The 23,243-nt window shown below is 37.8% G+C and overlaps 1 protein-coding gene across 1 annotated transcript in view; it reads right to left on the reverse strand.

Moving 5' to 3' along the window:
* The window catches only part of ANO4 (anoctamin 4), a 454,222-nt gene that overhangs the window by 22,845 nt on the left and 408,134 nt on the right, over positions 1-23,243 (reverse strand). Inside the window, exons 25-27 of the mRNA XM_060165661.1 lie at positions 8,324-8,476; positions 7,170-7,317; positions 986-1,105 (exon numbers count right to left, since the gene is read on the reverse strand). Coding sequence (XP_060021644.1) covers positions 986-1,105; positions 7,170-7,317; positions 8,324-8,476 — 421 coding nt within the window. The remainder of the gene's footprint in view (positions 1-985; positions 1,106-7,169; positions 7,318-8,323; positions 8,477-23,243) is intronic.

A 23,243-nucleotide genomic window follows, 5' to 3' on the forward strand; every position in this document is an offset into this window, starting at 1 on the left:
TCTGTACAGACCACTAAAACTTTCTTCAGATCATCAGTAAGGCTGTTTCACTTTATTATCATTTTGGTGTTCATTGGAGTAGCACTTTTACTTTCCTTCAAGAACTTTTCCTTTGCATTCACAACTTGGCAAACTGTTTGGTGGAAGAGGCCTACCTTTTGGCTTATCTCTGCTTTCAGCTTGCCTTCCTTACTAAGCTTAGTCATTTCTAGCTTTTGATTTAAAGTGAGAGATGTGTGGCTTTCCTTCTCTTGAACACTCAGAGGCCACTGTAGGGTTATTAATTGAATTGGCCTAATTTCAATACTGTGTCTCAGGGAAGAGGGGAACCCACGGAGAGGCAGAGATGGGGAAACAGAGCAGTCAGAACACATTAAGTCCACTGTCTTATATGCGCAGGGTTTGTAGCACCCCAAAACAATTACGATAGTAACATCAAAGATCACTGATCATAGATCACCACAACAAATATGATAATAATGAAAAAATCTAAATATGGCGAGAATTATCAAAACGTGACACAGAGTCACAAAGTGAGCAAATGGTGTTAGAAAAACAGCACTGACAGACTTTCTCGATGCAGGGTTGTCACGAACCTTCAATTTTTAACAAATGCAGTGTCTGCGAAGTGCACAAAAATGACATATGTCTGTGTGTAACAAATTGTTTTTCTCTTGCTCCTTCTAATATTCTCTCGTCTTAACTTTTGATACTTTAATTATAATGTCTTAGTGGGGGTCTCTTTGGGTTCCTCTTACATGGGCTTCCTGGATCTGGAAGTCCGGGTTTCACCCCAGAGATTATGTTTTAATCTGTCTGGGTCACAGCCTCATAAAGAGATTTAAAAATTCTCCAGGGGATTGTAATGCATAATCAAGTTTGAGAACCGCAGCTGTAAATCCACTCAGTCAAAAAGGGCCACTGTCTGAGCAACACCTCCCCACGGCAGAGCCAGCCCAGCTGAGGCTAAGAGTGCCACACTTACCTACAATACTTGAGAGGGGTCCCCGAGAACTCACTGCCATCAGACTCAGGCTCAGATCGGTTCTCAAAGTCAGAAATTCGGAATACAGACAAGCTGGCGTTCACATAGCCAACCATGCACCTACAAAAGAAAACAGATTCTCTAATTAGGACTCTGATCACCTCTGCATCCAATTCACCAAGGCTCTACTTCCTAGAAATCTCTGCAGTTATAGGTGCCTTACTTGGACCTGCCTTGTCACAGCACTCAAGTTGGAATACACTGAAAAGCCCTGGGTATGTTGAATGAAGAACAAGTCATTCTTTTGTTATAGTCCTTTTTGTGCAGAATCATCATCTAGAGCATCACTACCCCAATCAGTGCTTCAGTGAAATGGGCAAAAGCATTGCATGATCAGCATAAGTAAGTCACCACTTCTTTCATTGATGACACACACACATATGCACACATAATCACATTCCTTCATTAATGATTACCTATAATTTCTCATAATGCCCTGAATATAACTAGTATGAATATAACCCCCCTCCCAACTCACATCCCATGCTACAGTCATGCTAGATTATGTTCCTTTCATGTATCATATACTTTCATGCCTCTGCTCATGTTGTCTTTTCTCTTGGGATTCCTTACTCATGGTTTACAAGTGGTAATAGTGTTCACCAACTGAGATGTCACCTCTTTTGTGAAAATGTCCTAATCCCCCCAGTCAGAAGGCTCATTCCCTTCTCTCTGTGGTGCAGCTCTGTTTACTTCACAGTGGCCATATAGCTTGTACTAGAGTTGGCTGCATACATGTATGTCTTCTCCTTTGGACTATAGTGGGTTTTTTCTTTTTTGGATCAGAAGAGGTGTCATAGATATTTTGGTATCCTAGGACAGTCTCGTGCAGTGTAGGAATCCAGTAAATATTGAATTCAATGTAAAGTACCAGAGATTCTATCAAGGTCTTGAAGATGGATCAGGAATAAAACTATTGCCTGGACCTCCCAGGGATTATAAGCTTCTTGAGGACATGGCTTTCATTCTGTGTTGGGGAATGGGGGTCAGTATATTACAATACAAAAAACTTGGGCTTTAGGGTCAAATTGTAGCTCTACTGCTTTCTAGCCATGTGATCTTGGCAAATTATGCAATTCTTAAAGCAACAAAAGTGTCCACCTCATAGGGTCATTGTGGGAATGAAATGAAATGATATATGTAAAGCAAGTGATATAATGCTTAGCCTATAGCAAGATCTTAATAAATGTGAGTGGTATTTTATTTCATGCACCTAGCAGGAGGTCAGTAAATATTTAATTATTAATTGAAAGAAGAAATCATGGTTTTCAGACTCTCTTCATTAACATGTCTGATGTGATTATCCAAAGTTGCTGAATACCAAACCCAAGTGATAACACAGACATAGTTCTGAGAGCACATGGGTTCTGTGCATGTGTTGTCTTGCTCAAGACAAGTCACTGGTTTCGTCATGGCCTTAAAAGAAATGAACCAAGCAGAAGGACCCATTTGTCAACAGTCACTCATGGGTGAAACAAATGGTCAGTGCGTGTGTAACATGCCCTACTCCCACTGGCAGCAGGCCTCTCCCATCACTCCATAAAACGGTAATTTGAAATGATTTCTCCCTCATCTATGAACTGCCTAGAACATGACATGAAAACAGAGTCCTGATGATGATTAGCTGTCACAGAGAGGGAGCCAGTTTTGTGAAATACAGAATAGAGAAGAGTCTTCTCAGGAGCTGAGTTGTGGGAAGGGAAAGGTGCTCTGGAAACTGGCAAAAGCAGGCTCAGCATTGGAATGGAATAATTACAACCCCTCCTACACTCTTCTCTCACACAGCAGCCCTGAGCTTTACTAAGATTAAAGCTGCTCATGGCTGCTCTGTTAAAAAACTCAATAGAGAGCCTAAATTCGAATGAAATACCCATCTCACAGGCTGAATACCTTACATTCAAAATAAAAGATAAAAAGGAGACACAGTTTGAACTCTTTATTAAGCATATTCCTGTAATGTCAGTCATGAATCAAGTTGAAAATGTGCCTTTAGTGGGCATGTACTCCTTCTGGGTGCAAAGCATTACACACGGAACTAGTAAGTCTTCTTTCCATATAATTTCCATCATCAGGGAAGAAGAGGAACTGCTAACACTGAATTTTCTAGGCATTTATCTAATTCTTTTCACTGTGGTAGAATCTTAGCTTGCCAACATCAAACAGTTGAGACCTTCATCAATTCAGGGAAACGAGGTTTCCCACACTTCATCGTATAGAGTTCAGCCAGTGGCATCCATGTGTCAACTCAGTGACCTATTGTTACAGCAGGAAGGTCAAAGGCAGCAGAAGATCCCATGTCTACTAAGTTTGCTGGCAGGAGGTCTATGTATCCTCACTGTGACACACCCCCAGCTCCAGGTGAGACAGAGGAAAGACAAGGCTACACTGATGATCAGGGAGAAGTGAGAGGGAAGAAGAAAAAAGTAGCAGACAAAGGAAGAGTTTCCTGAGAATATAAAATAATGAAGTCAGTTTTCTTAAGGGGTTGGCAGATGGCGTCTAAAGGCATTTCCAAGAAAGAAGATTCAGAAAAATGTCTTATGCAAGGGCAGCATTGTTTGAATTAGAATGCGTATGTTTTCCAAGTAACTTCTGAGAAGACATTTATTTAAATGTGAGAATTCTGGTTTTAAAACCATTCATTACGTATTGGTTTCCATCCTTTACTATGGGGGAAAAGGATGAACTAGTGATCCTTCTCATCATTTTCAAGGGAGAGAACAGAATCAGAAGTTGACTTTTGAGTCTGTAGATTCCAGATCAAACTCACTGCAGAGTGTCTTTGAATTCCGCTACTAAATTTGCTTTTGAGGTTTGAGGCATTGTGACTCAAACAGCATGGGGATAGGGTTGAAAGGGCAAAAAAGCAAGGGGAAATAAGGTCAGGTTTGTGCATTTAAAGTCAGACATGCTTTGTAGAAAACAAATGACTAATTTATTTATAGGTTAATTTGTAGATAACTTTATAGGTAATAAATTAGGCTAATGAGATAAGCACAGAAGAGAGTAGACTTCTGACTTCTTGCATTGAAAACGTCAGAAATTATTATGAAATAAGAAGAGTAGCCCTCTGTAACCATAAGCTTTATCTTCTGAAATACAACTTTGCAATTGGTTTTGGTGTTGATCGATTTAATTGATTTATAGCTTATATAAATACATTATTTATAGTTCATTAAGATATTTGTAGTTCATTCTGTGAAAATTCGAGCACTGTGTCCTTGATCAAATCTCTAACTCCTTATGGTATCACTATTTTTACAGGAAAATCAGCTTGATTTATACCACTAGATCAGGTATATACCTCACAGTAATTTTCTAAGGCCTGCATCTATCCTTAGAGAATGTTCCCAAACTCTAATCCATGTCTACCTGATAACAAAGTAATTAGTTTATTGCATTCATTGAGGGTGAGGGATCAAACTGGTTATTTGTGCTTTCTGGAAAAAAAATTTAGTTTGCTGATTGAAATTTTAACTCTGATTGACAGAACAATTTTATAATATACATCTTCAACTTTACTTCACAATTTCTGTCTCCTGATGTCTGCCCAGAGGTGATTTTAGTTCTCTAAGCTCTTTCTAAAGGGCCCTTGGGAAGATACCCCGAAAGACGAAGTGACTTCATTTTGTAGGCAATGAACAACACTCTGATCACCGGCAGCTGGAAAGACAGAATGTCTTAAGAGGGAAGATGAAAACATTTGACAAATTCTTGTGTAACCTGCTGTGTGGAGACCACTGCCTCAAACCACAGTATTCCTTTCACGTACAGATCTGGCTGAAAAATGAGAATGTCTTCCCCACTGTGCTGCTGAAGACTGATCTGCTGAGCGGACGAGTGTTGAGACGGGCGGGGGGGGGGGGGAATGCACAGCCAGGAATAACTGAAGCACGCTGTCATAGGGACAAGGGGCCTGTGAACTGAATGACCCTGGACACAGGAGTGAAATTCTCATCCATGGAGGAGCCAGGGAATCGTGTAAGGTGAGGGAAGCCTGGAGTTTTGGAGAAAGGTGATTGGTTTGGTTGGAATACTGTTGATTTAGGGTCAATTTAAATTGAAATATGGCGTTTCCACAGCTGGATTTAATCTAAGTGGGATCTCACTCTGACTGCACATGCTACCTTAAAAGCCTATGACGTCTAAAATTTGACAATGCTGCTCCTCTATGAGTTCAGTCATCTCTGAAGCATTTTTAAACTGGAAAAAGAAAAAAACCTAAAAAGGATAATAGAGTAGCTGGTGGGGCAGAAAATAAGATTCATGAAGAAACGTACACAAATGTAACTATTTGAAAATAAGAAAAATGACTAATGGATTAGCAGATAAAAAGTAGATCTACAAATATTGAAGGTAGCAACAGGCTGTTAAGAGAAACATTGTTTAAAAAAAAAAAAGGCCCAAAGAGCTCAGTAAAACTGAATTAAGGAGGCTATCTAGAGAAATTCTAATCACCATGAACATTGTCTTAAATCTAATAGGCTGTCAAAATTCTAAAGCTCTGATTCATTATCAACTGCACATAAATGTTCCCACTTTATTTTTTGGCTTCCTCCAGAACAAGGTATTACCATATTTGAAGTAGCGGAAGAATGGAAATAACCATTAAGATTTAAACCCCAGGGAGTTGACTGTTAGATGAGTTGGATAAGCACTTATTGGCAAGGGCCCCGAGGGCCGTGAGGTTCAGGATGAAGGGCACTGTCTGAGGCTAGGCTTTACCTTCGTGTGGGCTCCATCAGTTACTCTGCCTTGTGATTATGGATTTAACCTCTCTCAATCTCTTTCTGCCCTTCAAAGCGAGACTAATGATGCATATCCCGCTACCCGCGTTGTTTTGAGAATCAAACACAAAACATACCTGCAAGTGGTTTGAACAAAGATAAGCTTTTCTAGGCTGAGTCAAGCAGAGAATGTTCACAACAGTTACAGGTAGAAAGAAATGCATGCATAGTACAATGTAAGTCTTTAAATCTCTCTTGAAATGGGATGGTATGCTCACTTACAGTGGCTAGATAATTCACATTTAATGGCCACGTGGTGAGTGAAGAACTTTATAGAAGCTTCCTCAAATAGCTGGATTTATCTATGCCTTAGAGCATTTATGTAGGATGAATAATGAAATTGGACCTAGGTCAGGTGGGTATAAATTTAGCTGACTTGATTTGGGGGCTGATGGAACTACCCTGGCTATAGAGGATGAATTAGTTTGGTTCAGACTAGTAAACTAAGAGGCAGGGCTGCTTGTAGGAATAGGCAGGAGCCTAAGTGAGATGACTTCTGGGGAGCCAAAAGGACCCTATGATCCCAACACACATTCCACTCTAACCTACAGACATTTAAATCCCACAATTAATTATATTATTTTGACATTAGCCAAACAGGGTTGTTTTATTTTTTCCCATTAAAGTATGTTGGGACTTTTTATCTTTTTTTCCGAGGGTGTAGAAATGAAAGCTAGGGGACATGTTATAATTTTGCCAAGACTTTAGCTGACCAGAAATACAGAGCTCTGGCTTTGGGAACCATTGAGGTGATGCCATAGTATTGATCTCTCAGCGAGTTAAGTTCACGCAATTTGCCTGTGGTAATATAGACACTGGTCAAGTCTACAGCCAGGAAAGAATCATTCAGTTACTTATTCCACAAATATTTATGGAATACCTTGTGAGTACTTGGCACATGACTGCACATTTCCCATGTAAAATTTTCAGAGTCTTCACATGACACAAGAGGAATCAAATTATAACTATACTTTTATAAACTCATAAAAATGGCATAACTATATATCATGGAACACTTTTTTTGCTACACACATTAGCATACCACACACTTCTGAATTCATGGTGGGCAGGAGGGGGGAAAATGATTATTTGCTTTTCTTACATTGGATTCCACCTAAAACTTGTATGACTTGTATGACTTCCAACACTTCAATAGATCAGAATGTGTTTTCTTTGGCCAAAAGTGTTATTGTATCATATTTCCACCTCCCCACTACAGGCCTTCTGTCCTGGGCTTGTGTCCCATGTGCTCCAATGCAGAGGCTTCTGTCTGAGTGTCCAACAGCACACGATGGCTAGGAAATGGGGATTTCATGATGGTTTTATGGCGCACTTACTTTTGCCCAGCTTCCCCTTGGCCTGCACAAGGTCCATACTTATAAGCGTACACCAAGCGAGGGATAAAGTCAGATGTGATCGCTATGACAAATGCGTTTGTAATAACAGAGAGAATTCCAATGCCTTCAAGAATTCCATACCAAATTCCTATTCAAAGAGAAGTGTTGAATTAATTCCAGACACAACAGCAGAGGTGATAACTATAAAAACAACTGGGGTAATTCATTTTCAGTAGTCCTTTGCACAGGTCCTTCCACCATCCCAAATACTGATTCTTGCCACCAGGAGGAAGAAGTTGTACCTTCAAAAACCTTGGCATTGAAGGAGTTTGCATGGAAGTGCCCATGCTCATGACTTAAAAATCAATCGGGTTCAGATATAAGTAGAGAATTCTGGTCAATGATAAGGCACTAAACACTATCTGATAAGACTGGTACATGCAATGTCAAGATGCCACCAGACTGGGAGCTCCTTGGGGGTACCTACAGCGTCTCTCCAGTTCATCTTTATGGACCAAGTTCCTGATGCACTGATCCAGAGCAGGTGCTCACTGAGTGTGTTTGTTTCATTGGGACGTTCAAAAACCACTGAGTTAAACATATGCACACCGAATTCTCTTCTACACACACTGGCTGAGCACCTGCCTGCTCTATTCTAAGCACTGGATGCAGAAATGAATAAAAGACAGTCTCTGATCTCTGCCAGCTTTTGAGAGGCTGCACCTGATTCAACTCAGCAACTCTAGTCAAAAACCAAAGGCCATCTCTGCCTATAGAAAAACTGGATCATACTTCCTATGACTCAGGCAAATATTCAGGAAAGAGCAAAACAAAGTTAAGCAAATGGGAGATCTACTTTAAAAAGGAAAAAGGTGGTAATAAATCAAATTTTTAGATTCCAGAGTCTTAGGATAGAAACAACCAAATTGAGAATCTATTTAAGCACAAATTCTCTAGCACTGGAAATTATAAATTTCCAAATAGGTAGCTGTACTTGTTATCTAATATTATTTAAAGCTAACAATTATTCTTTCGTAAGAGTTAGTTGAATCATCTTACATGGAAACCATATGTAAAAATCTAAAGCTGGTAGCTGTTTTATTTTATCTACCAGGTGGTTAATATCTTTTAAAAACACCCCAAATCCAACTTACCTATGTCTTTGGCCCTTGAAGCTAAAGGTCGCCTCCACTGTGTGACAAATTTATAAGCGTCAAGTCGAATTTCAATTATATTATTCAGTAAGGCCAGAAGTGGTGCTAGGGGAAAAGCTGCCACAAAGATAGTTGTAAATCCAAACTGGAGAACTAGGGAAGGAAAAAGGAAAAAGAACAAAGAGTATTGGTTTTCCAGTACTATTTTCAAAAGGATAATAATCTGAATGTGTCATTGTTTTAACCCACATTTTTCCCCAAAGCACAGGGAACATCTCTTCCAGAAAGATGGCCAGGACACTTGAAAAAGAGGTACTCCCTGAGCCTGGAAGCAGTGGCATCCTAGGAGCAATGATCATACCTAGAGTCCAGAGCTTGTTTTCTAAATGCCATTCTCTAATAAAAGGAACCAGGGCTCCTTAGAGAAATGTTTGATTCCAGAGCTATGACAGGGAAAAGACAAGATTAGTCTGGAATATCTTGTGATGCCAGAAAGTTAGGAAGTGCTTGAGAAATGATGGGGACACATCAAAAGGACACAGGACAAACTTGAAGGAGGTCCCAATGGCCAAAGCTGGAAAAATTTGTACAAAAAAATAAATAAGGATAGTATTGGATTACAACCCAAAGACTAAGTATCCAAGTCCATAATGAAATAAATACAAGTATAAATATAAACTGAAATAAATAAATGGGGGGAAAGGGACAGCTCTTTCTTATAACAGAATTCTAATTAATAAATGTAGAAGGAATGACTAAAAATAGAAAATCACCAGTAGTCAGACACCACAGTAGTAATTGTTGCAGGCAAGAGCCATAAAAGAATGCTAAAATTAGTAGCTAAAATTAGTAGGGGAAATTATATTAAAAAATGATTTTTATATTCTCAAAGTATCTCCCTACACGTTAGTAATTACAAAGGAAAAAATATCTTTACTATGGAGAAACCTGATAGACATCACCTTAACTGAGTGATCCAAGTGAATATCACCAGTAATAAGACATATTGACATCATACCCCCAAGATGGTGTACTGAGGAGGCTACAATATCCTTTCTGTGGAATTTTTGCCAAAAATGCATAACCTCAACCTAACCATGAGAAACCATTAGATAAACCCAAATGGACATTCTACAAAACTAGTAGTCTTAAAATATGTTAAGTTCGTGAAAAAGAACTGTCATAGAATGGAGGGAACAAGGAGATGCAACTAAATGCAATGTTCGGTGCTGGAATGGGTCATAGACAAGAAAAACAGACAGTGGAAAACAGGCAATATTCAAATAAGGTAATTAGTTAACAGTCCTGTATTAATGTTACTTTTCTGGCTTCAATATATATGTAAGATGTTAACCTTATGAGAAACAAGGTGAAGAGTATTTAGGAACTCTGTACGATGTTTGCAACTTTGCAAATTAAAAAGTTTTAAAAAAGGCAGTGCCTGATGCAAAACAACCAGATGGCGTAATTGAAAAAAATTTTAAAAGCACTTGGCTGAATGAATGACTGCATATTTTCTACTGTTTTTACTTTTAAAACCTTATTTTAGAAAGTAACAACAAAACAATGACTAACACATACACCATTTTCTATGTAACAGGCACTGTTCTAATTACTTCACCTATTTTAACTCAATTTTCACAACCACTCTCTTATGTGGATACTATTATTATGCTTATTTTACAGCTGAGGAAACTGAGGCACAAAGAAGTCAAGTAATTTGCCCAAGACACATCACTAAGAAGCAATTCTAACATGGGTGATATGGTCCCAGAGTCCTGAAGAGTCCATTTACCTCATCTCTGTGGTACTGCCACCTCCAAGGTATCCCCCGTCTTTGGTTACATTCATACTCAGTGACTATGCTGGTTGGCACTTCACCCACCAATAGACACAGGCATTCCCTTCAGCTTTTCCCTTGGCTCCACTTTTCTCCTGACTTCCCTCTTTCCTTGGGTGAGTCCATCCGCTCTCATGACTTTATTATCTGTCTGATGAGGTTTCCCAATTCTCTCTCTCTCTAACCCCGACCCGTTGTCTGCTGCTATGCTACAGAAGCAGCACTTTCCAAACCAATCTCTCAATCTCATCCTTAAACCTGCTCCGCCGTTCATGTCCCTCGTCCTCACCTCCCCTCGGAGCTGTCTTACATAAAAACCAGCTTTTAGCTAGCTCAGCCTTGAGAACTAAAAGCCTCCAAGTCCCAAAATTAATTACCCTTCAAAAATGTCTCTCATCTGTCCCTCCTCTCTACTGTCCCCAGATCAGACTCTGATTTTCTAACTGGCTTCTCTGCCTCAGGCTTTCTCCTCCTTCCCCCATTGCCCTACTATTAATGTTGGTTAAAGCCCATCACTCATCACCTTCCTACTCAAAATGTTTCAGTCGGTTCTTGTTGCCTGTAGACTAAATCCCAAACTTTTTCCATGCCATTCAAGGGTCTTCCAAGCCTCATGTCCAAACATGCCCCGTGACCCAGACAGGTGTCCCAAACAGTCCTCTACCCATCCACACTACACTTCTATTTTTATGGGGTCATGTCATGTACTTAGTGTTTCTGTTCATACTCTGGTGAAATTCTATTCTTTCTCCAAGTGTGAGCTAAATGTGCCCTCCTCTGGGCACATTTAATTAACTACTGCTTCCTCTGTAGCTCCCACAACTCTGCTAATCATCATAGAGCTTATTTTCTCTTAATTTTATGGCTCTTTACCTGTATAGTATCAGGTCTTATGTTTAAGTCTTTGATCCACTTAGGGTTCTTTTTGTGAGTGGTGTAAGATAGGGGTTCAATTTCATTGCTCTGCATGTGTTTATCAAGTTTTTTCAACACTATCTGTTGAAGAGACTATCCTTTCCTCATTGGGTATTCTTGGCTCTCTTGTCAACAAGTAGTTGACCACATATGTGGAGGGTTTAATTCTGGGCTCTGTATTCTGTTCTGATGGTCTGTATGTCTAATTTTATGCCAGTACTGTACTGTTTTTATTATTACTCTAGCTTTGTAGTATAGTTTGAAGTCAGTAAGTGTGATACTTTTGGATTTGTTTTTTCTTCTTAGGATTTCCATGGATTTGGAGTCTTTTGTGGTTCCATACAAATTTTAGGATTGTTTCTTCTATTTCTATGGTGAATGCCCTTGATATTTTGATAGAGATTGTGTTGAATCTATAGATCAGTTTGGGTAATATGGACATTTTACAATATTCTTCCAATCCATGAATATGAGATGTTTTTCCATTTGTTTGTGTCTTCTTCAGTTTCTTTCAGCAAAGTCTTGTAGTTTTTGTTGTACAGATCTTTCACTTCCTTGGTTAAATTTATTCCTAGGTATTTTATTGTTTTTGATGCTATTGTTTATGGGGTAATTTCTTCGTCAGATACTTCATTGTTGGTATACAGAAATGCAGCTGATTTCTGTATGTTGATTTTATATCCTGCAATTTTATGAAATTTGTTGATTACTTCCAACAGTTCTTTGAGTCTTTGGGATTTTTGTATGTAAAATCATATCATCTGCAAATAGTGATAATTTTTCTTCTTCCTTTCTGATTTGAATGACTTTTATTTCTTTGTCTTACTTAATTACTCTAGCTAGGACTTCCAGTATTATATTGAATAAGAGTGGTGGGAGTGGGCATTCTTGTCTTCTTCCTGATGTTAGAGGAAATTTTTTCAATTTTCTCCATTGACTATAATGTTAACTGTGAGTTTGTTGTGCGTGGCCTTTACTATGTTAAAGTATGTTTGTTCTATGCCCAACCTGTCAAGGTTTTTTATCATGAAAGGATGTTGAATTTTGCAAATGCTTTTCCTGCATTTATTGAGATAATCATGATTTTTATATTCTATTTTTTTTTGGTAGTACAAGTTCTTTTAATAATTAGAATCAAAGCCTGTTCTGGAACTCAAGTCCACTTAATTCCAAAACCACTTAAAATTTTAATGGGGGGAGGGACAAGATGTCCCCAAGCAAGAATAAGATGGTGTTTATCAAAACAGCTTTGGACCTACTCAGGGCTTCAACTCCAAACCATAGTTTTGGGGAAAAAAAAAAAATAAGACAAAGTGTGTCATTTCCTAGAAGAGTCTGAAGTGGAGTTGTCAGTTATCTTCTTTTAGCATTAGAGGATTTTTTTTTCTGGTATATATTCTTTTAGTGTATTTAATATTCTACATGCACACATACACAGATATCATTATTGCAAAAATAGGAAAATCTATTTTATAGTCTTCATCAAATGATCACATTATTGTGATTGCTTTATTTAGTTGTCTCTCCTGCCAGGAAGGCAGGAATAATATCTCTCTTACCATCCATCACTCTCCTACTACCTAGCATAATACCTAGCACAGGAAGACAGATATATGATAATGCATACATCTAGGATTTTTTATAAATATGCCAAATTGCCCTTGTGGCAGCTTTACCAATTTTAAAACCCAAAAGCAATTATGAGACGTTCATTTCCCTTCATTCTTCGCAAAACTTCATCTTATGACTTTTTAAGAATCTTTGCCATTTTGATGGGATTAATTTGTCTCTCATTTTTCTTTCTTTTTTTTTCACACACACACACGGTATTTTATTTTACAAGAGATAAATCAACCGACACCAAGCATTGTAAATGGATAACCACAACAAAAGCAACAGTGATTGCAATTACCAAACACGAAACACACTCACGCTATGTCATAATATTGATATTCAGTCCAGTAATCCTCCACTGTAACAGCTCCTTTACTTTGCAGTGAAAATTGATTTGTATATTTTTTGCCTCTGAGTCCTTGTGGGATTTTTTTTTTATTCAAACAGAAAGTCACAAAAATTATAATCATCCTCATCAGTTCACTCAGTCCCGTGTAATTAATTTTTTTCATTTTAAACTTTTGTTAGCACTTTTATGAATTCATCAGTTTTCCATTAGAGTTCTGAAAATGCTTATTCATTCAGTTCAGCAGTATAGTCAGTTACCAGAAACCTGTACTTGTCAGTCTTTTCCATGAATTCCTTGAAGATGAAACCCTTTTACAGGAATATTTTTGTGAAAGCATCAGAGTACACCCAGAACTGTCTGTAAATGACAAAAGACTTAAAAATGACCACGGTTAAAGATTTGATGAAAGTTCATAATAATGCAATTGACAAGGAAATTTTAGTTATTTCTGAGATATACATTTTAAAGTAATAACTAGACTTATGACTTATAACATTATACCAGAACATATAAGATTTTTAGAAATTTCATGTAATGTCTGAAACATTTATATTAATATATTTCCATACAAATAACCCACAGAAAGTTTAGTATTAGTTGTTTTTTTTTGTTTGTTTTTTAATACTGCAGGTTCTTATTAGTCATCAGTTTTATACACATCAGTGTATACATGTCAATCCCAATCTCCCAAATCAGCACACCAACATCCCCACCCCACTGTGGTTTTCCCCCCTTGGTGTCCATACGTTTGTTCTCTACATCTCTGTCTCAACTTCTGCCTTGCAAACAGGTTTATCTGTACCATTTTTCTAGGTTCCACATACATGTATTAATATATGATATTTGTTTTTCTCTTTCTGACTTACTTCACTCTGTATGACAGTCTCTAGATACATACATGTCTCAACAAATGACTCAGTTTCATTCCTTTTTATGGCTGAGTAATATTCCATTGTATATATGTACCATGTCACCTTTATCTATTCATCTGTCGATGGTCATTTAGGTTGCTTCTGTGACCTGGCTATTATAAATAGTGCTGCAATGAACATTGGGGTGCATGTGTCTTTTTGAATTATGGTTTTCTCTGGGTATATGCCCAGTAGTGGGATTGCTGGATCATATGGTAATTCTATTTTTAGTTTTTTAAGGAACCCCCATACTGTTCTCCATAGTGGCTGTATCACTTTACATTCCCACCAACAGTGCAAGAGGGATCCCTTTTCTCTACACCCTCTCCAGCATTTGTTGTTTGTAGATTTTCTGATGATGCCCATTCTAACTGGTGTGAGGTGATATCTCATTGTAGTTTTGATTTGCATTTCTCTAATAATTAGTGATGTTGAGCAGCTTTTCATGTGCTTCTTGGCCATCTGTATGTCTTCTCTGGAGAAATATCTATATAGATCTTCTGCCCATTTTTGGATTGGGTTGTTTGTTTCTTTAATATTGAGCTGAATGATCTGTTTATATATTTTGGAGATTAATCCTTTGTCTGTTGATTCATTTGCAAATATTTTCTCCCATTCTGAGGGTTTTCTTTTCGTCTTGTTTATGGTTTCCCTTGCTGTGCAAAAGCTTTTAAGTTTCATTAGGTCCCATTTGTTTATTTTTGTTTTTATTTCCATTACTGTAGGAGGTGTACCAAAAAAGATCTTGCTGTGATTTATGTCAGAGTGTTTTTCCTATGTTTTCCTCTAACAGTTTTATAGTGTCCGGTCTTACATTTAGTTCTCAAATCCATTTTGAGGTTTTTTTTGTGTATGGTGTTAGGGAGTGTTCTAATTTCATTCTTTTACATGTAGCTGTCCAGTTTTCCCAGCACCACTTATTGAAGAGACTGTCTTTTCTCCATTGTGTATCTTTGCCTCCTTTGTCATAGATTAGTTGACCATAGGTGCGTGGGTTTATCTCTGGGCTTTCTATCCTGTTCCATTGATCTATGTTTCTGTTTTTGTGCCAGTACTATACTGTCTTGATTACTGTAGCTTTGTAGTATAGTCTGAAGTCTGGGAGCCTGATTCCTCCAGCTCCGTTTTTTTCCCTCAAGACTGCTTTGGCTATTCGGGGTCTTTTGTGTCTCCATACAAATTTTAAGATGATTGGTTCTAGTTCTGTAAAAAATGCCATTGGTAATTTGACAGGGAGTACATTGAATCTGTAGGTTGCTTTGGGTAGTATAGTCATTTTCACAATACTGATTCTTCCAATTCAACAACATGGTATATCTCTCCATCTGTTTGTATCATCTTTAATTTCTTTCATCAGTGTCTTATAGTTTTCTGCATACAGGTCTTTTGTCTCCCTCGGTAGGTTTATTCCAAGGTATTTTATTCTTTTTGTTGCAGTGGTAAATGGGAGTATTTCTATAATTTCTCTTTCAGATTTTTCATCATTAGTGTATAGGAATGCAAGAGATTTCTGTGCATTAATTTTCTATCCTATAACTTTGCCAAATTCATTGATTAGCTCCAGTAGTTTTCTGGTGGCATTTTTAGGATTCTCTATGTATAGTATCATGTCATCTGCAAACAGTGACAGTGTTACTTCTTCTTTTCCAATTTGTATTCCTTTTATTTCTTTTTCCTCTCTGATTTCCATGGCTAGGACTTCTAAAACTATGTTGAATAATAGTGGTGAGAGTGGACATCCTTGTCTCGTTCCTGACCTTAGAGGAAATGCTTTCAGTTTTTCACCATTGAGAATGATGTTTCCCGTGGGTTTGTTGTATATGGCCTTTATTATGTTGAGGTTAGGTTCCCTCTGTGCCTACTTTCTGGGTAGTTTTTATCATAAATGGGTGTTGAATTTTGTCAAAAGCTTTTTCTGCATCTATTGAGATGATCATATGGTTTTTATTCTTCAATTTATTAATATGGTGTATCCCATTGATTGATTTGTGTATATTGAAGAATCCTTGCATCCCTGGGATGCACTTGATCATGGTGTATGATCCTTTGAATGTGTTGTTGGATTCTGTTTGCCAGTACTTTGTTGAGGATTTTTGCATCTATATTCATCAGTGATATTGGTCTGTAAGTTTCTTCTTTTTGTAGTACTTTTGTCTGGTTTTGGTATCAGGGTGATGGTGGCCTCAGAATGAGTTTGGGAGTGTTCCTTCCTCTGCAATGTTTTGGAAGAGTTTGAGAAGGATGTGTGTTAGCTCTTCTCTAAATGTTTGATAGAATTCAGCTGTGAAGCCATCTGGTCCTGGACTTTCGTTTGTTGGAAGATTTTTAATCAGTTTCAATTTCTACTTGTGGGCTTCCCTGGTGGCGCGGTGGTTGAGAGTCCGCCTGCCGATGCAGGGAACACGTGTTCATGCCCTGGTCCGGGAAGATCCCACATGCCATGGAGCGGCTGGGCCCGTGAGCCATGGCCACTGAGCCTGTGCGTCCGGAGCCTGTGGTCTGCAACGGGAGAGGCCAGAACAGTGAGAGGCCCGCGTATTGCAAAAAAAAAAAAAAAAAAAAAATCTACTTGTGATGGGTCTGTTCATATTTTCTATTTCTTCCTGGTTCAGTCTTGGAAGGTTATACCTTTCGAAGAATTTGTCCATTTCTTCCAGGTTGTCCATTTTATTAGCATAGAGTTACTTGTAGTAGTCTCTTAGGATGCTTTGTATTTCTGTGGTGTCTGTTGTTCTCCTTTTTCATTTCTAATTTTATTGATTTGAGTCCTCTCCTTCTTTTTCTTGATGAGGCTGGCTAATGGTTTATCAATTTTGTTTATCTTCTCAAAGAACCAGCTTGTAGTTTTATTGATCTTTGCTATTGTTTTCTTTGTTTCTATTTCATTTATTTCTGCTCTGATCTTTATGATTTCTTTCCTTCTGCTAACTTTGGGTTTTGTTTGTTCTTCTTTCTATAGTTCCTTTAGGTGTAAGGTTAGATTGTTTACTTGAGATTTTTCTTGTTTCTTGAGGTAGGCTTTTATAGCTATAAACTTCCCTCTTAGAACTGCTTTTGCTGCATCCCACAGGTTTGGGATCATCGTGTTTTCATTGTCATTTGTCTCTAGGTATTTTTTGATTTCCTCTCTGATTTCTTTAGTGATCTCTTGGTTATTTAGTAATGTATTGTTTATCCTCCATGTCTTTGTGCTTTTTACGTTTTTTTCCCTGTAATTCATTTCTAATCTCATAGCATTGTGGTCAGAAAAGATACTTGATATGATTTCAGTTTCCTTAAATTTACTGAGGCTTGATGTGTGACACAAGATGTGGTCTATCCTGGAGGATGTTCCATGCGCAATTGAGAAGAAAGTGTAATCTTCTGTTTTTGGATGGAATTTCCTATAAATATCAATTAAATCTATCTGGTCTGTTGTGTCATTGAAAGCTTCTGTTTCCTTATTTATTTTCATTTTGGATGCTCTGTCCATTGGTGTAAGTGATGTGTTAAAATCCCCCACTATTATTGTGTTACTGTTGATTTCCTCTTTCATAGCTGTTAGCAGTTGCCTTATGTATTGAGGTGCTCCTATGTTGGGTGCATATATAATTGTTATATCTTCTTCTTGGATTGATCCCTTGATCATTATGTAGTGTCCTTCCTTGTCTTTTATAACATTCTTTGTTTTAAAGTCTATTTTATGTGATATGAGTATTGCTACTCCAGCTTTCTTTTGATTTCCATTTGCATGGAATATCTTTTTCCATCCCCTCACTTTCAGTCTGGATATGTCCCTAGGTCTGAAGTGGGTCTCTTGTAGACAGCATATATATGGGTCTTGTTTTTGTATCCATTCAGCCAGTCTGTGTCTTTTGGTTGGAGCATTTAATCCATTCACGTTTAAGGTAATTATCTATATGTATGTTCCTATTACCATTTTCTTAATTGTTATGGGTTTGTTTGTGTAGGTCCTTTTCTTCTCTTGTGTTTCCCACTTAGAGAAGTTCCTTTAGCATTTGTTGTAGAGCTGGTTTGGTGGTGCTGAATTCTCTTAGCTTTTGCTTGTCTGTAAAGCTTTTGATTTCTCCATCAAATCTGAATGTGATCCTTGCCGGGTAGAGTAATCTTGGTTGTAGGTACTCCCTTTCATCACTTTAAGTATATCATGCCAGTCCCTTCTGTCTTGTAGAGTTTCTGCTGAGAAATCAGCTGTTAACCTTATGGGAGTTCCCTTGTATGTTATTTGCTTTTTTTACCTTGCTGCTTTCAATAATTTTTCTTTTTCTTTAATTTTTGCCAATTTGATTACTGTGTGTCTTGGCGTGTTTCTCCTTGGGTTTATCCTGTATGGGACTTGCTGTGCTTCCTGGACTTGGGTGGCTATTTCCTTTTCCATGTTAGGGAAGTTTCGACTATAATGTCTTCAAATATTTTCTCTGGTCCTTTCTCTCTCTCTTCTCCTTCTGAGACCCCTATAATGTGAATGTTGTTGTGTTTAATGTTGTCCCAGAGGTCTCTTAGGCTGTCTTCATTTCTTTTCATTCTTTTTTCTTTATTCTGTTCCGCAGCAGTGAATTCCACCATTCTGTCTTCCAGGTCACTTATCCGTTCTTCTGCCTCAGTTATTCTGCTATTGATTCCTTGTAGTGTAGTTTTCATTTCAATTATTGTATTGTTCATCTCTGTATGTTTGTTCTTTAATTATTCTAGGTCTTTGTTAAACATTTCTTGCATCTTCTCGATCTTTGCCTCCATTCTTTTTCGAGGTCCTGGATCATCTTCTCTATCATTATTCTGAATTCTTTTTCTGGAAGGTTGCCTATCTCCACTTCATTTAGTTGTTTTTCTGGGGTTTTATCTTGTTCCTTCATCTGGTACATAGCCCTCTGCCTTTTCATCTTCTCTTTCTGTGAATGTGGTTTTTGTTCCACAGGCTGCAGGACTGTAGTTCTTCTTGCTTCTGCTGTCTTCCCTCTGGTGGATGAGGCTATCTAAGAGGCTTGATGGAAGGGACTGGTGGTGGGTAGAGCTGACTGTTGCTCTGGTGGGCAGTGCTCAGTAAAACTTTAATCCACTTGACTGTTGATGGGTGGAGTGGGGTTCTCTCCCTGTTGGTTGTTTGGCCTGAGGCAACCCAACACTGGAGCCTACTTGGGCTCTTTGGTGGGGCTAATGACAGACTCTGGGAGAGCTCACGCCAAGGAGTACTTCCCGGAACTTTTGCTGCCAGTGTCCTTGTCCCCACGGTGAGCCACAGCCCCCTCCCCCCCGCCTCTGCAGGAGACCCTCCAACACTAGCAGGTAGGTCTGGTTCAGTCTCCCCTGGGGTCACTGCTCCTTCCCCTGGGTCCCGATGTACACAGTACTTTGTGTATGCCCTCCAAGGGTGGATTCTCTGTTTCTCCCAGTCCTGTCAAAGCCCTGCAATCAATTCCTACTAGGCTTCGAAGTCTGATTCTCTAGGAATTCCTCCTCCTGTTGCTGGAACCCCAGGTTGGGAAGCCTGACGTGGGGGCTCAGAACCTTCACTCCAGTGGGTGGACTTCAGGTGTTCTCCAATCTGTGAGTCACCCACCCACCAGTTATGGGATTTGATTTTACTGTGATTGCACCCCTTCTACTGTCTCATTGTGGCTTCTCCTTTGTCTTTGGATGGGGGGTATCTTTTTTGGTGAGTTCCAGTGTCTTCCTGTTGATGACTGTCCAGCAGCTAGTTGTGATTCTGTTGTTCTCACAAGAGGGAGTGAGAGCACGTCCTTCTACTCTGCCATCTTGGTTCCTTCTATATTTTATTCTATTAATGTGATATATTACACTTAAAAATTTGTGTATGTTGAACCAATTTTGCATTCCAGGGATAAATCCCATTTGGTTGTAGTGTACAGTTGTTTTAATGTGTTCTTGAATTTAGTTTGCTAATATTTTTAGAATTTTTGCATCTATATTAATCAGGGATATTGGTCCAAAGTTATCTTTTCTTATAGTATCCTTATCTGGTTTTGGTACTAGGGTAATGTTGGCTTTGCAGAATGAGTTTGGAAGTGTTCCCTCCTCTTCAATTTTTTTAAGCATTTGAGAAGGATTGGTATTAATTCTTCTTTAATTGTTAGAAAATTCACCAGTGAAGCTGTCTGGTTCTAGGGTTTTCTGTGTTGGGAGGCTTTTGATTACTGGTTCAACCTCTTTCCTCATTATTGGTCTTTTCCGATTTTCTATTTCTTGCTGATTCAGTCTTGGTAGGTTGTGTGTTTCTAGAAATTTATCCATTTCTAGGTTATCTAATTTGTTGGCATATAATTGTTCATAGCTTCTTATCCTATTTTTTTCTGTAGTATCAATTGTAATGTCTCCTCTTTCATTTCTAATTTTGAGTTCTCTCTTCTTTCTTAGTCTAGTTAAAGCTTTGTCAATTATGTTTATCTTTTCAAAAAACCCAGCTCTTGGTTTCATTGATCTTCTCTATTGTTTTTCTGGTCTCTATTTCATTTATTTCCACTCTGATCTTTATTATTTCCTTCCTTCTGCTAACTTTGGGCTTAAATTGTTCTTCTTTTTCTAGTTCCTTGAGGTGTAAAGTTAGAGTGTTTGAGATCTAATTTCTTAATATATGCGTTAATTTATATAAACTTTCCTCTCAGAACTGTTTCTGCTGCATTCCATAAGTTTCGATATGTTGTGTTTCCATTTTCATTTGTTTTGAGATAATTTTTAATTTCCCTTTTGATTTCTTCTTTGATCTGTCGGTTGTTCAGAAATGTGTTTAGTTTCCACATGTTTTTATGTTTTACAGCTTTCTTCTTGTGGTAGATTTCTAGTTTCATACCACTGTGGTCAGAAACGATAGTATGATTTCAATCGTCTTATATTTGCTAAGAGTTATTTTGTATCCTATCATATGATCTATCCTAGAGAATGTTCTATGTGCATTTGAGAAGAATGTGTATTCTGTTGTTATTGGATGGAATGTTCTCTATATGTCTGTTTAGTCCATTTGGTTTAAAGTATGCCTCAATTCCAATGTTTGCTTGTTAATTTTCTGTGTGGATTATTTGTCACTCACAGTGGGACACTGAAGTCCCCTACTATTTTTGTATTGTTGTCTGTTTCTCCTTGAGATCTGTTAATATAGTTGACCTTTGAACAACATGGAGGTTAGGGCCCCAACCATCTGCACAGTATCCACATATAACTTTACAGTTGGCCCTTTATTTACATGGCTCCACATCCATGGATTCAGTCAACCACAGATTATGTTGTACTGCAGTATGTATTTATTGAAAAAAATCCGCATATAAGTGAATTTGTGCGCTTTGAACCTGTTGTTCAAGGGTCAACTGTTTTTGTCTAATATATTTAAGAGTCAACTGTATTTGCTTAATATATTTAAGTGCTCCGACATTGGGGGCAAATATATTTATGATTGGTATATCTTCTTGGTGTATTGACCTCATTTATTATTATATAATGAACTTATTTGTCTCTTCTTTCTTACTGTTTTTGGCTTGAAGCCTTTTTTGTCTGATATAAGTATGGGTACCTCCCCTTTCTTTTGGTTTCCACTTACCTGAAATATCTTTTTCCATTCCTTGACTTTGAGATTATGTTTGTCTTTAGATCTGAAATGTGTCTCCAAAAGGTAGCATATAGTTGGGTCTTTTTTCAAAATTTTATTTCATTGAAGTATAACTGGTCTACAGTTTGTGTTAATTTCTGTGTACAGCAAAATGATTCAGTTATACATAGATATACATTCTTTTTCATATTCTTTTCCATTATGGTTTATCTCAGGATATTGAATATAGTTCCCTGTGCTATACAGTAGGACCTTGTTTATCCATTCTATATATAATAGTTTGCATCTGCTAATCCCAAACTCCCAATCCATCCCTCCCCCAACCCCATACCCCTTGGCAACCACAAGTCTGTTTCTGTTTCGTAGATAAGTTCATTTGTGTCATATTTTGGATTCCACATATAAATGATATCATAAGGTATTTGTCTTTCTCTTTGTCTTACTTCAGTTATTATGATAATCTCTAGGTCCATCCGTGTTGCTGAAAATGGTATTATTTCATTCTTTTTTTATGGCTGAGTAGTATTTCATTGTGTGTATGTACCACATCTTTATCCAGGCATCTGTCAGTGGACATTTAGGTTGTTTCCATGTCTTGGATATTATGGATAGTGCTGCTATGAACATAGGGGTGCATGAATCTTTTTGAATTATAATTTTGTCCCATTATATGCCCAGGAGTGGGATTGCTGGATCCTATGGCAACTCTAGTTTTTTGAGGAACTTCCATATTGTCTTCCATAGCGGCTGCACCAATTTACATTCCCACCAACAGAAGGAGGGTTCCTTTTTCTCCACACCCTCTCCAACATTTATTATTTGTTGACTTTTTGATGATGGCCATTCTGACCAGTGTGAGGTGGTACCTCATAGTAGTTTTGATTTGCATTCTCTAATAATTAGCGACGTTGAGTATCTTTTCATGTGCCTCTTGGCCATCTGTATGTCCTTTTTGAGAAATGTCTATTTAGGTCTTCTCCCCATTTTTCGCTTGGGTTATTGTTTTCTTTGTTATTGAGTTGTACAAGCTGTTTGTATATTTTGGAAATCAAGCCCTTGTTGGTCACATCATTTGCAAATATTTTCTCCCAGTCCGTAGGTTGTCTTTTTGTTTTGTTTATGGTTTCCTTTGCTGTGCAAAAGCTTATAAGTTTGAATAGGTCCCATTTGTGTATTTTTGCTATTTCTATTGCCTTGGGAGACTGAATTGGGTCCTGTTTTTTTAATTCATCCAGCCATTCTGTGCCTTTGTATTGGTGAGTTCAATCCATTTACATTTAGAGTGATTATTGATATGTAATGACTTACTACTGCCGTCTTATCTTTTGCCTTCTGGTTGTTTTATATCTTTATTGTTCCTTTTCCCCCTGTGTTTCTGCCTACCTCTGTAAGTTGGTGGTTTCCATGGTGATACACTCAGTCTATCCCTTTTGTACGTTTGTTGAATCAACTCTAGACTTTTGCTTTGAGGTTACTAATAAGCTTACATACATTTCATAGGTAAAATAGTCCATTTTATGCTGATAGCAACTTATCTTCATTTGCCTACAAAGGCTCCACCCTTTTACATTTTTGATGTCACAATTTACCTCTTTCTATGCTGTGCATTTGTTAACAGATTATAGTAGCTATAGTTATTTTTAATGATCTTTTCCTTTAAGTAGTTAATATACCATTCTAATACAGAGTTACCATTTTGTGATTGTTTATTTTTCACCTTTTTCATTGTTGTATAT

Source organism: Lagenorhynchus albirostris, chromosome 11, assembly GCF_949774975.1.
Source record: "Lagenorhynchus albirostris chromosome 11, mLagAlb1.1, whole genome shotgun sequence".
NCBI classification, from domain to species: Eukaryota; Metazoa; Chordata; class Mammalia; order Artiodactyla; family Delphinidae; genus Lagenorhynchus; species Lagenorhynchus albirostris.